This window comes from Rhinatrema bivittatum, chromosome 1 (assembly GCF_901001135.1).
Source record: "Rhinatrema bivittatum chromosome 1, aRhiBiv1.1, whole genome shotgun sequence".
In the NCBI taxonomy this organism is placed as follows: domain Eukaryota; kingdom Metazoa; phylum Chordata; class Amphibia; order Gymnophiona; family Rhinatrematidae; genus Rhinatrema; species Rhinatrema bivittatum.
This window is the reverse complement of record NC_042615.1, coordinates 488,209,557-488,221,567: the sequence shown is the minus strand read 5'-3', so window position 1 is coordinate 488,221,567 and position 12,011 is coordinate 488,209,557. Positions and strand designations below refer to the sequence as shown.

Genomic DNA, 12,011 nt, shown 5'->3' with positions numbered 1-12,011 from the left:
CAGCACTCCTCTATCATTTTATACAGCTCCTACACACCCAGCATACTTCCACTACTCTTTACAGCATTCTTCGATGATCCCCTACAGTATTTCCCAAATCCAGCATACTCCTCCATTCCCTACCACTCCCCCATCCAGTACTCCTCTACCATCCCCTACAGCTCCCCCCAGAGCCAGCACGCCTCCATCATTCCTTACAATGCCTCCAACTGGGAGAGGCAGGAACTGCTGGAACTCTGCAGTAGAAAGGATACAGTTTCCACAGATAAAAAGAATGATGAAGTAAACAGAGACCAGCATCCCTGGGAAAAAGGGACCCCCGTATGCCATGATCCCATCATACATCACTGCGTTCCAGTCTTCTCCTGTCAGAATCTGCACCCAGATCCGAACAAGCAGAAAAGGAGAAAGCACATTATATGAAGCATCACTGGGAGTGCAAACATGATCAGAAACAGCTCCACCAATGCTTGAGGGTAGAGGAAGATGAAGAAAAATTGTAAGGGGGTACCCTGGTGTGACAAGGCTGGTACCTTCCACAGTGAGGGATGTCTGGAAATAGGATGGAATTAATCAGCTGGGGAGACAGACAAGGTGCCGACCCCAGGCTCCACTCAACACTAATCAAGATTTTAAAGGTAGGGGAGTTCAGGGGTGGGGGTCTGAGAGGGAGAGCACTAGCCCTCCAGAGTCATTTTGGGGCAGTGGAGTGGACTCTACCTGGGGTTCAGAAAAGGGAAGTGGGGGTGGGGGGACTTGGCTTGCCCCTGAGGGTGTTTTTGATTTAATGGAGAGGCATTTGAGGATGGGGTAGGGCATCGCCATGTGGTTAAAAAAAATAAAAATATATATATATATAAATATATATATATATATATATATATATTTTTTTTTTTTAATTTTATTCTGTGAGCTGCCTCAAAAGGCAAGCCCAGGGTGGGCAGGAGGTCTAGCAAGACTCCCAGTAGCTTTTGGAAGACTTTTGCGGGGGTTTCATTTTGTTCTGCATGACCCTTAAATTCTAGCACGGAAGCAAAGGGACCCGCGTTAGGATCCCATTGTTCCTGTGCTAAAATAACAAAAACTCAAAAGATGTAGCTAAAATAAGGTGGCTGAAATATTTCAAAGTCAGCCGTGTTATTTTACATACATAACATTTTGTATGCATTAGTTGCTTTGTATTTAATTTGATACATGCACTTCCTTGCAAAGCAGCTAATTGAAATAGGGCTGTTTACTGCATGCTATAGCCTATCGTGGCTTGATAAATCACTCCCTCAGTTTTCTGGATAAGTCCAGGACTGCTGTTCGGCACAGTTAGCCAGATAAGTTTCTCCAGCTAACTAATGCAGTGGCTAGTGGCTGAATATTGGCCCCACTGTTTCCCAGTAGGGTGCTCTGCTGGCTTATTACTCCTGGCTATCCAGTAAAGGTCTGAAACAGGTCACAAGGGGTGACTCAAGTCATTCCTAGAGAGAAGAGGATGCTTAAAAAAGTAAAAGGTTCATTGGGGAGAGAGGATATGTTGAAGATAAAGGGTGTGCTGAGAGGTCAGGATATGCTGGGGGTAGAAGGAGAAAAAGGAGGGAAAGTGAAGGGTAAGTTGGTATACTAGAGGAGGGGATATGATGGGAGAGGGGTGAAGGGGGAGTGAGAAAAGGATACTCGGGGTACTGGAGAAGTGGATGTATGGGACAATTGAGGGGCATGCTGGGTTTGGGGAGAAGACAGCTGGGTAGGTGTGCTGGCAGTGGGAAAATACATGATAAGGAAGGAGGTGTGCTAGGGTACTGGAGGACTGGCTGGAGGGAGATAAAGGGGGAGATGTGAACATGGGGTATGGGATGTGCTGGGGCAAGGGAGGGAAGAGAATACTTTGGGAGATTATTAGCTGGAAAACAGTGAGCAGTGCCTGAGGGGAGACAGGAGGAGATATGCATGGGGGTCAGGGAGAATGCCAGGGCAAGACTGAAGGGATAATTTGCGCGAGAGAAGGGATGTGCTGCTATGAGGGAGAGAGGATACATGGGGGGGGGGGGGGACAGGGAGCATCGCGCTGGGGAGAGGGAACATGGGTGAGGCATTTACCTGGAAAACAGTGAGCAGCGCCTGGGGGAAGGTATCAAAAGTGCTGCGCTTGGGCTGCATCTGGTTAAAGCTGAACTTGCCCCCGAACAGCTGCATGCCCAGAAGCGAAAAGATGATGATAAAGAGGAAGAGGAGGAGCAACAGCGAGGCAATGGACTTCATGGAGTTCAACAGCGAGGCCACCAGGTTACTGAGAGAGGCCCAGTGCCTGTCCCAGGAGAGAGACCACCACAAAGGAGAGAAATGAGAGAGAGAGAGAGACATACGCACGTGCGTACAGAACACCGGCATCTGCTTCTCCGCTCGCACAGACACACGCACATGCCCTGTTACTGAACGCACCTGGTGACTTTGAAGATGCGGAGCAGGCGGACGCAGCGTAGCACAGAGATCCCAAGAGGCGACATGACCTCAAACTCCACCAGGACAGTCTCGAGGATCCCGCCACACACCACAAAGCAGTCAAAGCGGTTAAAGAACGAGACAAAGTAAGCCTGCGGCCCAAGGCAATATACCTTCAGCAGCATCTCCAGGGTGAAGAGTGACAGCAGAACTTTGTTAGCATAGCCTGAGAGACAGAAAGAGAGACAGCAAGACGGTGTCATGCACTCCGAGAGAAATGCAAGGGAGCAGCAGCTGACTGGGGTTTGAGATACTGATATGCACCAAATAGGAGAGGAACCTTGGGGCAGATGAAGTCTGATGATCTCAAGGTAGCAAAACAGTGTGGCCAGAACCAGTGGGATGCTGGGGTGCATGGGGAGAGGCATAAGCAGCAGAAAAAAAGGAGCTGATAATGCCTCCGTGTAGGTCATTGGTGAGCCTCATCTGTCCTATTCTATTCAATTCTGGAGGCCATACTTCCGAAAGGATATAGACCCAAATGAAGACAGTCCAGAGAAGAACTACCAAAACGGTGCTGGGTTTGTAGGGAGATATCTCATGCATTACCACTGAATCACGAAATGAATCATAATAGCCAAAGAGGTGTACAGGCCCCAAACGCTGTCACAGCAAGAGAAAGAATTACCCAGGTGCACTTTAAAACAGCACTGTCTCAGTGGAAAATGAAGGCCTTGCCCTGATACACTGAAGGATACCTTATCAAGATGTGCCTGTTTGCATGCTCCTGTGTCAATAGGAGCAAAGCAGACAGAGAGACAACAACTTAAGCTCATAAGCAGGAGTCATGGATGGGCCAAGCAGCCAGAAGTCACAAAGACACCCCCCCCACCCTTGAAAGATAGAGGGGGGAGCAGTCAGAGATGGAGAAAAATGCTGACACTGGAGTTCAGGGGTGGGGCAAGACCCCCACCCCTGAACTCCCCTACCTTTAAAATCTTCATTGGCATACAGATGTGGCAGTTCTCCCCCCAAATAAATGGGGAGGGGGAAGAAGACCTGATATGTGGCAGGACCCACCCCCAAAGTAATGAGGAGGGGGAAAAAGACCTGCAATGCAGCAAAAAGACCCTCTAGCCACCACGTGGTTATACCTGAGATTAATTTATAACAATGGCTCACTTCCTCAAATTCTTAATGAACTAAGAAATTGTTTGATATCTTTGAGGATATTTGCTAAAAGGCAATAACTTTGACTTTAATTTTTATCAAACAAACTCTCAAGGGATGGTATCAGAAAAAGTGCTCACAGTCTCACAGGCTCTTGCCCTATACAGGGCTACAACCCTTCTCATGTATCGGCACTGCTAAATCGCGTCATCTACCATTTCCCCTGAGAGCGTTCAGTTTTTTTAGTTTTTACTTTTATCCCTTTTTACTTTTCAATTATAGAATATAACACCCAATAAAATTTATTCTTAAAAATAACACCCATCCGTTAAGTGAATTTATGTGATGAAATTACTTATCTCTTTGTTTGTGTTCTCATTATTTGTTATACCAGTATTTATATTGCGCTTGCTGTCAGCTGTCTGCTGTCCTCCCGCTTGCCCGACATTGACAATGTTTCGGCGCAACAAATGCGCCTGCTTCAGGGGCTTACTGCTCAATACCTAAAAAGACAAGTTTATATTTAATATGCTAAAGTTCTTAAATTTATTTCGCTTTTAAATGATAATGCTAACAATGGTACTCACTCTTCAGCTTAGCGCTATCTCACCCGATCCTTCACAGCATTCAAATATGGCGCTTAGACGCTTTCACTATCTCCTTGCCGGAAGTTTATGTTTATATCCTGTTGTTGATTAAAGCACCTATCAAATGGATTTTACAAATATACCGACCAATCTACTTCCTTATTGAGACCGGCTGGCGCTACCGTATTCAACTTAAAAATCCACTTTTGCTCGCGCTGTAGTAAGCGCAGGTTTAAATCCCCTCCTCTTTCATCCGGTTCCATTACCTCCAATACCGTACACTTTAAACTTGAAAAATTATGAGATTGTTCTAAACAGTGTTGTACCAATGGGGCTTCTAATTTATTTCGTTTAAGGGCACTTTTATGTTCTATTAAACGAGTTTTCAACTGTCTAGTTGTTTTGCCTACGTATAATAAACCACAAGGGCACCAGATAGTGTACACCACAAAAATAGAATTACAAGTGGATTTTCTTATTGGTTTAAATCTCTTAAGTTTTTCTAGGGGTATGCTGATGTTTGAATGAGCTAGTGGGCACATCGTACAGGATCCACAAGCGGAATGTCCCTCACGACTTATTTCATTTCTAAAAGAGCTCTTAGAGTGCGATCTAACTACTTGATCCTTTATGTTTGTCCCTCTCTTGAAAGCGACCATAGGTCGCGACTCAAAAACTGAATGTACCTGTAGGACATTCCAGTGGCGTCTTATACTGCGCGCCACCTCATTCACCCCCAGAGAGTATGGTAGTACACAAGTAAGACGTTGTAAATTTCTTTTTTGTTGAGGTTGTAATAAAGTTTCCCTATGGTTCCATCGTGCTCTTTTACAGGCTTGTTTTATAACTTTTAAAGGATAGCCTCGATCTAAAAATTTTTGGCTCATCTCCTTAGCTCTTAATTTGTATTCTCCTGTTGTTGAACAAAGTTTCCTCAGCCTCAAAAATTGGCCAAAAGGAATACTGTTTTTCAATGGTAGTGGATGACAACTCGAATACTCTAGTAATCTGTTACGATCTGAGGGCTTTTGATAGATCGTAAAAAAGAATTTATTTGCCTTTATTGAGATGTTTATATCCAAAAATGAGACTGTGCTTTTGTGAAAAATGTAAGTAAACTTCAAATTCTACATATAATTTGGGTTCCTTCATTATACGCAATCCCCTAGGGATTATATGTAGAATTTGAAGATTTTCTGGTAAAATGGAACCAGATCCTTAACAAATGTTCTCTTGACCTTATGCTTTTGGTCATAGAAAGAGCTAAAATGTTAATGGAAACCTTACAGATAGAACACGAACAATTGTTGGAGAAAATTAAAAACCAAAATTTAGATAATTTTGATGCTAAATTAAAAGAGTTTCAGGAAACCATAAATGAATTCACAGAAGAGGTCAAGCAAGGCAAAACCAGTAAATTTGTTAGGGATGAACAAGATTATAAAAAGGGTTCTATATATTACTGGATGAATCCACAATTGAAGAGAACTTATAATCAGAGAAAAACATTTGAATCTAGTTCAGAAGATTCATCTGGGGAAGAACCTACACGTGGTCAAAAAATCTCCACTACTAGTGGTCCCACTACTACCCCTTTTCCAGAGGCAAGACAGGATCGCAAAGTCAGGTTTCAACAACACACTCAAGATCCTCCTACGGGACAGAGACAGCAAAAGAGGTGGACACGGTCGAAAGGCAGATTAGAGAACCAACAGAGATCAGAGAATCCACAGTGATTAATTTATCATCGCGTCCCTTATCACGTACACAGGTCCAAGTGTTAGAAAGAGGGTTAACATTTGTACCAACGGTGCAATATGACCATTTCAAAATCAGTAAATTCTTTCAAAAATTCTTAAGAAATTTGCGGTTGAGATTATTTTTTGATAAAAAAACACCAGGGGAGGAGAGAGATAGATCGGTGGTATTTCCAAAATCGACCTGGTGTCCTCCAGGCAATATTGACCCGGTCATACATACTTTTGCAAAACTGGTACAAAAAGACATTGATAGAATTCAGAAAGATTCCAAATTGAGGTCTTTTAATTTAACTAGACAAGAAAGCATAGCACTACAAGAAATAAGAGAAGATCCATCGTTAGTGGTAAAAAGTGCGGATAAAGGAGGAGCGGTGGTAATAATGAACCAAGATTCTTATAGGGCAGAGGCATTAAAACAATTAGCGGATGGGCATTTCTACAAGAAGTTAGATGCCAACCCTACATTACAGTTAAAAGAACATATTGATAATCTTTTGGAAGATGCATTAGCACAAGGATGGATCACCACAAGAGAATTCCGTTTTTTAAAAGTTGAACACCCTAGGGTGCCAACTTTTTACCATCTTCCAAAAATTCATAAAAATCTTGAGAACCCTCCGGGACGCCCGATTATTTCATCACGAGGTTCACTGTTAGAACCGCTTTCCCAATATGTGGACACATTCTTGCGTCCTTTGATACCCTCTTTGCCATCGTATGTGCGAGACTCGGGTGAATTAATACAATTCTTGGAAACTTTGAGTATCCCTTTTGAAGAAGTATCTCTCGCCACAATTGACATCGTGTCCCTTTACACGAATATACCCCAAGATGGGGCCCTGCAAGTGATTCATTCGAAATTAGCCACACAATCTTCTGAGATTCACCCACCAGTTACTTTCTTAGTTGACCTAGCTGGTCTAGCTTTGAAAAAAAAAATTTTTTGTATTTGATAACATCTATTATCAACAGGTGGGTGGCACAGCGATGGGCGCCATGATGGCTCCCAGTGTTGCTAGCCTTTATGTGGGACACTTTGAATCGCAGTGGCTGTCAGTTTCTCCTTATCAAAATAACATTTTGGTATGGCGTCGATTTATCGATGACATCTTCATAGTGTGGAGAGGCACTGAAGTTCTATTCAAAGAGTTTATCCAATGGTTAAATACTCGTGAACAGGCATTACAGTTTACTTACATTTTTCACAAAAGCACAGTCTCATTTTTGGATATAAACATCTCAATAAAGGCAAATAAATTCTTTTTTACGATCTATCAAAAGCCCACAGATCGTAACAGATTACTAGAGTATTCGAGTTGTCATCCACTACCATTGAAAAACAGTATTCCTTTTGGCCAATTTTTGAGGCTGAGGAAACTTTGTTCAACAACAGGAGAATACAAATTAAGAGCTAAGGAGATGAGCCAAAAATTTTTAGATCGAGGCTATCCTTTAAAAGTTATAAAACAAGCCTGTAAAAGAGCACGATGGAACCATAGGGAAACTTTATTACAACCTCAACAAAAAAGAAATTTACAACGTCTTACTTGTGTACTACCATACTCTCTGGGGGTGAATGAGGTGGCGCGCAGTATCAGACGCCACTGGAATGTCCTACAGGTACATTCAGTTTTTGAGTCGCGACCTATGGTCGCTTTCAAGAGAGGGACAAACATAAAGGATCAAGTAGTTAGATCGCACTCTAAGAGCTCTTTTAGAAATGAAATAAGTCGTGAGGGACATTCCGCTTGTGGATCCTGTACGATGTGCCCACTAGCTCATTCAAACATCAGCATACCCCTAGAAAAACTTAAGAGATTTAAACCAATAAGAAAATCCACTTGTAATTCTATTTTTGTGGTGTACACTATCTGGTGCCCTTGTGGTTTATTATACGTAGGCAAAACAACTAGACAGTTGAAAACTCGTTTAATAGAACATAAAAGTGCCCTTAAACGAAATAAATTAGAAGCCCCATTGGTACAACACTGTTTAGAACAATCTCATAATTTTTCAAGTTTAAAGTGTACGGTATTGGAGGTAATGGAACCGGATGAAAGAGGAGGGGATTTAAACCTGCGCTTACTACAGCGCGAGCAAAAGTGGATTTTTAAGTTGAATACGGTAGCGCCAGCCGGTCTCAATAAGGAAGTAGATTGGTCGGTATATTTGTAAAATCCATTTGATAGGTGCTTTAATCAACAACAGGATATAAACATAAACTTCCGGCAAGGAGATAGTGAAAGCGTCTAAGCGCCATATTTGAATGCTGTGAAGGATCGGGTGAGATAGCGCTAAGCTGAAGAGTGAGTACCATTGTTAGCATTATCATTTAAAAGCGAAATAAATTTAAGAACTTTAGCATATTAAATATAAACTTGTCTTTTTAGGTATTGAGCAGTAAGCCCCTGAAGCAGGCGCATTTGTTGCGCCGAAACATTGTCAATGTCGGGCAAGCGGGAGGACAGCAGACAGCTGACAGCAAGCGCAATATAAATACTGGTATAACAAATAATGAGAACACAAACAAAGAGATAAGTAATTTCATCACATAAATTCACTTAACGGATGGGTGTTATTTTTAAGAATAAATTTTATTGGGTGTTATATTCTATAATTGAAAAGTAAAAAGGGATAAAAGTAAAAACTAAAAAAACTGAACGCTCTCAGGGGAAATGGTAGATGACGCGATTTAGCAGTGCCGATACATGAGAAGGGTTGTAGCCCTGTATAGGGCAAGAGCCTGTGAGACTGTGAGCACTTTTTCTGATACCATCCCTTGAGAGTTTGTTTGATAAAAATTAAAGTCAAAGTTATTGCCTTATACCTGAGATTATGCATATTCATCATCTGGGAAGTATAACACAGGGGGGCAAAGAAGAAAGAGAAAGAGCACAAACCCTAAAAGCGAAGGACCCCTTGAGGAAGCAAACCCTGAGGGAAGCGAATCCAGAGACCATTCCTGAAAAAGGGGAACCTGAAGCAGACCAGCAGCCCTGCTATTGGGGAGGAAGAGGACTAGGTGTGGCCAAGAGAATGGGGCAAGAGACCGGAGAGAGGAGAGCCCTGCTCAGGTGTGGAGAGTGACATGGAGCCTGAAGCAGTGAGGGTCGAGAGCCAGCCCTAGACAGCCTGACAAGTACCAGAGCCAGAAGCAAGTCTCCTTCCCAGACTGCCACCAGCTCTTTCCCCGGCACACATCCTCCAGACCTTCAGCCAGCATCTGCTTCAGAGGTAAACAGAGGGATATCGCCTGATGCAGTACCAGGGGTAAGTAAGTTAGCCATAAGTATTAATAGATTAAGCAGGCTAAGGTTTATGGCATGTTGTTACCTCCCATGATACAGAACTTTTTTTTTTTAGGGAAAACTGGTGCTTAGTAGCCGGATGTTAGAGACAGAAATTGTTGTTATTTTCTAAATGCTATATCATGCCAAATCTGATAAATAAAAGTCTGTTTCTGAGGGGAATGCACGTTGTCTTTTCCTGACTAAGGTGAGAGCAGAAGATCCTTAATGACAAAGAAGGGGAAAGGAGGTCCAGAAATCAAAGGGGATCTACGGTACTGCAATAAGATGCAAATGGAGCAGACTGGATATGCCCTACTGATTTTATCTGTCTTCATAGTCTATGTTACTAGTAGAGATGGAGCGATACAGTAAAAGACCATCAGCATACATTTTATACAAGCAAGGCCAGTGCTAGCTGTTTTGCTGCCCTGTGCAAATAAATATCATGCTGCCCCCTACCCCACACAGATTCTGAAGGAGCCCTTCATGAGCTTCTCCTTTTCCCCAACAATAACTTTGGGAGTATCTAAGCACCGTTTTATAGTTGCATTGGGATTAGAGTAAGGTTACCAGATTTCTGGTCGGTGAATGTGGGACATTTGTCCACTGTCATACCAGCAGGGCCGGCAGAACCACTAACAACCTAGGCTTGGGCCTAGGGTGCCGACCATTAGGGGGCGCAAGCCTTGAGGAGCCTCTGGCCGCGAGTGGTGGCAAGGAGGAGGAGTAGAGTTTCAGCTGCTCATGGCCCAGCGCGATTGGAGTCAAGATCGAGGTGGCAGCGTGACGGGGTGAGGGGCGTGACCAGGGAGAGCGGGTGCAAGGGAGAAGGTGCCTAGGACAACTAATCCCCTTGCACCGGCCCTGCATACCAGTAGTGAACAAGCAATTCATTTGGAGGTAGGGGATGGTTGTCTGGTGGACTGCCCTATGAAAAACTGCAGCAATCTAAAAGCACACTCTTTAAATGTTGTCAGCTCAAAATATTTCAAACCACAGGGCTGGTGGGTATGTCTTACATACAAGAGAATTAATTGAGCAGAAGAAATAAAATCACATTGGGTAACAAAATCCAACTGTTAACATTTAAACTCTATGTGAGAGACCTGTCCAGGTCAGAAACTCTGAAATGGGTCTCCTTTCAGTGGGAGCACTGAGAGGAGAGGATCACCTTGCTGGTGGTCGGAAAGAATCAGTAAGGACTGCTTGGAGACATTTTTGAAACTTAAAAGTATTGAGGAGAAGTAAAGTATTGGGGTATATTATTTAGTGTGTTCATGTGTTTTGTTTTAAATAGGTAGAAAGGCAGGCAACAAACAGAAATTTGTATTTTGTATTTTCCAAACCTCCCACCCCTCTCACATCCACCCCTAGCTCATCCTTTAATTTATAGCAGGTGTCACTTTCACACTTAAAAAATAAAAATAAAAAATCAGCCTTTTAACTTAAACTCAGAAATTTCCCATACTTTAGCAAGAGTTTGATCATTCCCTTGTAGGTTGCTACCAGATATACAGGGGTAGATTTTTAAAAACTGCGCGATCGCGTACTTTTGTTTGCGCAGCAGGCGCAAACAAAAGTACGCTGGGGAGACAACACAAATGCATTGGCTCCCAGGTGCCAGAGACCCTCGCTGCGACTCTGCTTCCACCCCTAGATGGCTCTCCACCTTCCCCTCAAAGTTCTGCCTAGAGCTATAAGACATTACCTCCCCAGTTCTTTCCTGATCCTCACTGTCCTGTGATGCCCAGGGCAGCCTGGCCTTCCTCCAAATCCTCCCCACTCAGCAGAAGGAGCAGCACAGCTTCAACTTCCCGTGCTGTGTGGGTCCTGTCAAATAACATGAGCCACGTGGATCTCACAGACCTTGAGCCTCATACCATGAGACTGGCCCCTCACAGCACAGGACGTTCACGCTGTGTTAAACACCACTCCTACTGACAGCCGGGGGTGGGGGAAGGGAGTGGAGAGGATAAAGCCAGGTCCTGCACTGCTTAAGGCTCCACCGGACGGCTCAGCTGCGTGATGTTGTCCCCTTTCAGCTGCTGCCCTGTGCAAACCCTTTCCTTGTGTGTTTAAAGCATCTTGATAATGCAGTTTGTGTGTGTGAGTGTGAGCTTTACTATAGAGCACTTTGGGATGCAGTTTATGTGACAGGCTCAGTAGGGGCGCTTTCCTTACTTTGGATCTCGGTCAGCCATGCTGGCTGTCTGTAATGCTCCGATGCTATGGTCAGAGTGTTCAGGAAGACCAGAATCAAGACCATCCAATAGAATGTGACAGACTTCACCACCGCACGGCACGTCCGGCGAAAGGATCGGTTCCAGCGCTTCAGCCGCCGGCTACAAGCATGGGAGGAAGGACAGGCAAGGTGTAAAAGTCATCCAGAACAAACCCTCTGCAAAAAGGGACAATATCTACTGACTGGATCCTGAAAAGCAACTAGAAGTGCATGAGTGGTCCAGAGCAGGAAAGAGCATTCCTTCACCATCCCCTGCCGCCTACATAAATGGCAGATCAAAACAGACTGATGCTTTTGATGCAGTATTCTTTGCACGTGCTAACTTCCAAAAAGACACAATGCAGCTGGCTTCTCTTGGAAAACAAGCAACATACATTCAACGTACCAATGCAGTATGCAACTCGGTCTGGCATATCTGAAAAATGCCCTTGTAAACTCCCAGGGCCCCGTGCAGAAAGGAATGCTATTAGCAGCAACGGCAGAGGATTTACTCACCAGAATTTGGTTTTAGAGATCTTGCTTCTGAAAGAGA

At 43.8% G+C, this 12,011-nt stretch overlaps 1 protein-coding gene across 1 annotated transcript in view; it reads right to left on the bottom strand.

Moving 5' to 3' along the window:
• CACNA1F (calcium voltage-gated channel subunit alpha1 F) overlaps window positions 1–12,011 on the bottom strand; it is a 186,565-nt gene that overhangs the window by 117,160 nt on the left and 57,394 nt on the right. The window contains exons 12-16 of the mRNA XM_029608013.1: window positions 11,975–12,001; window positions 11,419–11,579; window positions 2,431–2,656; window positions 2,089–2,296; window positions 255–375 (exon numbers count right to left, since the gene is read on the bottom strand). Coding sequence (XP_029463873.1) covers window positions 255–375; window positions 2,089–2,296; window positions 2,431–2,656; window positions 11,419–11,579; window positions 11,975–12,001 — 743 coding nt within the window. The remainder of the gene's footprint in view (window positions 1–254; window positions 376–2,088; window positions 2,297–2,430; window positions 2,657–11,418; window positions 11,580–11,974; window positions 12,002–12,011) is intronic.